The sequence below is a fragment of the Lycium ferocissimum genome, chromosome 1, assembly GCF_029784015.1.
Source record: "Lycium ferocissimum isolate CSIRO_LF1 chromosome 1, AGI_CSIRO_Lferr_CH_V1, whole genome shotgun sequence".
In the NCBI taxonomy this organism is placed as follows: Eukaryota; Viridiplantae; Streptophyta; class Magnoliopsida; order Solanales; family Solanaceae; genus Lycium; species Lycium ferocissimum.
Window position 1 is genome coordinate 14835241 of NC_081342.1, and position 4458 is coordinate 14839698.

The following is a 4458-nucleotide window of genomic DNA, read 5'->3' on the forward strand; positions in this document are numbered from 1 at the left end:
CTTTTTATTTTAGTTTAAAATAATTATTTACTTACATAATCACGAAAGAATTAATTTTATTTTTTTTATATTTATTCTTATTAAGTATTAAATGACCAGATCCCAATGTGTTAAGTTAATAGTAACATGCAAATTTTAATTAACGGCAGTTTAGTCAAAATAGCTAATATATTTTGTTTCTAGAAGTTGGTATTTTCTTCAGGGTGTGCTGAAGGCCAAGCAGACACTTAGTAGGCGTTTGGCCATAGAAACCAAAAAAAAAAAGTTCACTTTTTTTGGAATTTTGGAGTTGGAGTTGTGTTTGGCCATAGTTTTTACAAATAATATTTTTTGTTGAGATGTACTTGTTTTGGTTGTGAAAAACTTGAAAAACAAGTTTTTCTTCTTTTTCAAATTCCAAATACAAGTGATATTTGGAATTTTCATGGCCAAATACTAATTTTTTAAAAAGTGAAAAAAAATTCGGAAAAAAGTGAATAATTCTTATGGCCAAAGTGAGTAATTTGTATTTGGAAGATAAGGTGTAATGGCCTAATTGCAAAATATCCCTTACAAATTTACTCCTGCCACATTCTTTACGCTCTTGTTGGGTACTGGTCTAACAATATGAATTTCTCTTTCTTTTATTTTCATCTTGAGCTTCCTGATGAATGGTCCTTTGCTTTTAACTGTTTAAGAAAGCATAGAGCTTTGAGAGAGAAGTGGAATCTACCTTCTCCCAAATACATATATTTTGTACTTATCTCCCAAAAGTTAAAACTGGTGATGCTGTGAGAAAACAAAAGTAATGTACAAGAAGCAGAAGAGTGAAACTTTTTCCTTGCTCATATAGACAGATGTGACCACAAAAACAGTGTCATCATCTGGTAATATTCAGAATCTCACAAGGTTAGGCAAAGGGGGAACATATCAATTCATCAAGCATGCCTAGAGGGCATTCAACAAAGCAACTCATAAAGAAATTAGAAGCTTTATCAACAGAACAATATCAGAAGTATCAAGGATAATGAGATAGGATTTGATCATTAATCGTTGTACCATAGCTACATAACTAAAGAACTACAACAAAAAAGTATTTACTTGTTAAGGTAGTCTAATTTCTTGTAAAACATACTAGTAAGAACATATCTGTTACTGTAATTACTACATAGATAAGCATACTAAAATCTATCTCCACAATGGACCTTGTTTTTCTTGGTGAGCCATCCAAACCCTTTAATTGCTTTAGAAATCTTAACAAGATTAGGCCTTCCCATTCCTAAATTCATCTTTCCAGCTGAAAACTTTAAAGCCTGTAAGCAACACAACTGTTCATTCATATCTTCTTCATCTTCTTCTTCAATATCCTTTTTGTTGAATCTCTTTGATTCTCCTTTCTTCTTCTTCTTTGCATTAATATCCCTTTTAACCTTGCTCTTTGATGAGTCTAATTCATAAGTTTCCCATAACAAATCCATTCCTTCACCAGTACTAGCATTGTGCCTTTCTTCATAAAGTTTGCATGCTAATGTCCTTGTCCACTCTTTTTCTTTCCTCATAGATCCATAACTCCCCAGATTATTATCGTTAGAGTTGTTGCAATCAAGATTACTCCAAGAATGTGACTTTTTCACTTTATCAACCTCCTTGGATCCATTTTCCATTATCGTTTCTTCTTTTTGTTGTTTTTCAACAACAACTTTATCGACCTTTGCGCCCAATGACTCAATTTTCTTCCTGTCCACATTATCACTACTCCAAGTCTTGCTTTCAAACTCATCCATTTCTTTCAACAACTCTTCCAATGTATTTTCAAGATCAACTTTGGCAGTGGTAGAGTCTTTTTCTTGAGTTGAAGAATCAAGAACTGATTTTTCACTTCCTTCAACTAATGTATAGTCAAAGAATTCAATTGGGGTTTCTTGAAACACCATCTTGTAAACTTCAAAATCCTCCAAACAATCAAACTCATCAGTTTTTCCATCACCCTCATATGACTTTAACATTTCTAGTACATCATGATATACAGAGAGTACAACACTAAATTTTTCTGACTGATCAGAATTTTTACATTTGATGAAACCAGGGTAGATAGTGGTGAAAAGGGCAAGGAGTAAAAGGGAAGTGGTGATGAAGAGAGGGGAAAGAAAAGAGAGGATTTTAACAAGGTAAGGAGAAAAGAAAATGAAGTAACAAAAGTAAAGAGGGTGAGAGAGAATGAAATAAATTAACTCAGAAATGAGGAGACTGAAAAATTTACAAGTGTTTCTTGACAAGCAAAGATCAGGCATATTTTTTTCCCTCTCCATATGAGAGAAAGTAGAGAGATTAGTGGAGAACTGAAAAAAAAAAAAAATGGAAGATGGAGAAGAAGAGAAGAATCTTGATATTGTGTTTCTATTTTTAGTTTAAGCCAACAGGGAGAAAAAAAGTTGTCTAATTGTGGATTGTAATAAATGCGGCGTTGATATAGGAAATAGAAGAATGCAGTCTACTTGATCACGTCTGTTTGGGTTTGGCCGTGTGGTGAGGGCGGTTTTGAGTTGTGACTGTGAGCGTTAATGAATGAAGAAATAGAGTAAAGTCACTAACTAAAGTAGCAGTACTGTAGTGAATGTAATTATGGAAGATACAGATTACAGACACTACTTTTTTGTAAGCTTTTCGATTTACATTTTTTTTTTTTTTTGGTATCTTCTGAATTACTGATTCATTAATCTAAATTTGTGATGCATATACAATATACCCATTTAATGCAAGGAAAAGTCGCTTCCTGCCATATGTTTTACCATTTTCAAAACTTATATCTGATATTTTTAATTAAGAACGAAGGGATCTTATATTTCACCATATTATATGGATTTTTGGTCCTTTACAAATTTTATTTAGTTTTATGATCTTTTTATAAGAAATCTTTATTTTTTACACATAAGAGATCTAAAAAAAAAATACATAAGAGATTTGAAAAAGTTATTTTCTTCTATTCAAATTGTAAGAGGGCAAGAAATCCTATTTTCACTATTATTTAGTGGTAACTTCTTTTTTAGCTAAATATACCGACAACCCCTTAGACTTCGCATCAGCCTCAACAAGTCATAAAACCTCAAGCATGTTCCAATTGATGCTGATGTTATAATTAAAGGAGGGGACATATTTTATGTGATTAACTTGCGTGGCTCAACGAAATTGGGGGCGTAAAGCCGATTTTAAAAAAAAGGCCCTGATTTTAATAAAATGTATATATGTTTATTTGATTTGATTTCATTTTTGTTTTGTTATGATCGTGGACGGACTATCTTTTACATATCTTCACCCCTGGCGGATGCAACATGTAAATATCGGGTTTATCTAAATCGATACTTTTGACGTGAAGCATAAATGTATGTATAAAAAATCACTAAAATGCAAGAAATAGTCACTCTAACTCACAGTTCTACAAATAAAATGAGTTTAATACAAAAAACCTTAAAGATTGAACTCATAAAATTTAAATTCTGGATCCACCTCTAATCTTGATCATATTCAACCACTTGCTAGCTCCCGTCATTGAAGTTATTTAGTAACTCTATTCACCAAAGTTTCGGATTATTTTTGCAACAAACATCATAGTATATATAATATTTTTCAAAAAACAAGCATAAACTAGTATTTTTTTTTAATTTTTTTAATAATAATTATTCTATAATATAAAAAATTGGGGCCCTTAATTTTTATTTTTTTTGTTTGTTTTTTTTTTGGCCGGGGGGGGGAGGTGAGTGGAGGCGCTAAAGCAACTGCTTTAGTTGCTTCCCCCATGAGCTAAGCGTTTAATAGGAACATTTATGATATATTCAGGTACTGAATTAGATCATACCATAATTCGAGTATATAGATAAAGTTTACTAGCAAATTTAAGAGAGTGTTGATGTATTCAAACATATTTTTTTTACATGATTGACAAAGAAAGAGAGAAACTCAACATGTCATTTGTACGAAACAATTGAAGAATTCAACCCAAAATCATATTACAATGAACGAAAGATGTTAATGGAATTTAGCAGTGTGATCTAGTACAGTGTAAAATAATATGAGCATCTAATTCAAATCATTGAAACAGAGCAGTCAATTAAAACATTCATAAGCTCCTCCGCAATGCTGTTGAATATTCAATTATGTGACGTTACATAATTCATTAATTTGAACTTGTAACAATGAGATTCTAATTCTGATTTCTTAGCCATTATATTTGGGGACAATAATTTCCTCTTTTTTATAAATAAATAAAATCAGAAATACCCAACTGACAGTATTCCAAGTACTCTACAGGTAATATTACACATCTGTAAACACCAATTAACTTACTCATTAGCTAACTTTATGAATGCTTTTGTACTATGTCATTAATGTTGAGGATGCACAAAAAATTAGTGAATCAGATAAAATCTTCTCCAATTAAGTTCTTTCAGTTTGCAGTTTACAATTTGACCAATTTATTCGTTA

The 4458-nt window shown here is 31.4% G+C and overlaps 1 protein-coding gene across 1 annotated transcript; it reads right to left on the reverse strand.

Moving 5' to 3' along the window:
- Positions 1-1160: 1160 nt before the first annotated feature.
- LOC132062364 (uncharacterized) lies at positions 1161-1985 on the reverse strand. Its single transcript, XM_059454948.1, has one exon. The coding sequence runs from the start codon at positions 1983-1985 to the stop codon at positions 1161-1163; it is 825 nt and encodes a 274-aa protein (XP_059310931.1).
- Positions 1986-4458: the final 2473 nt, after the last annotated feature.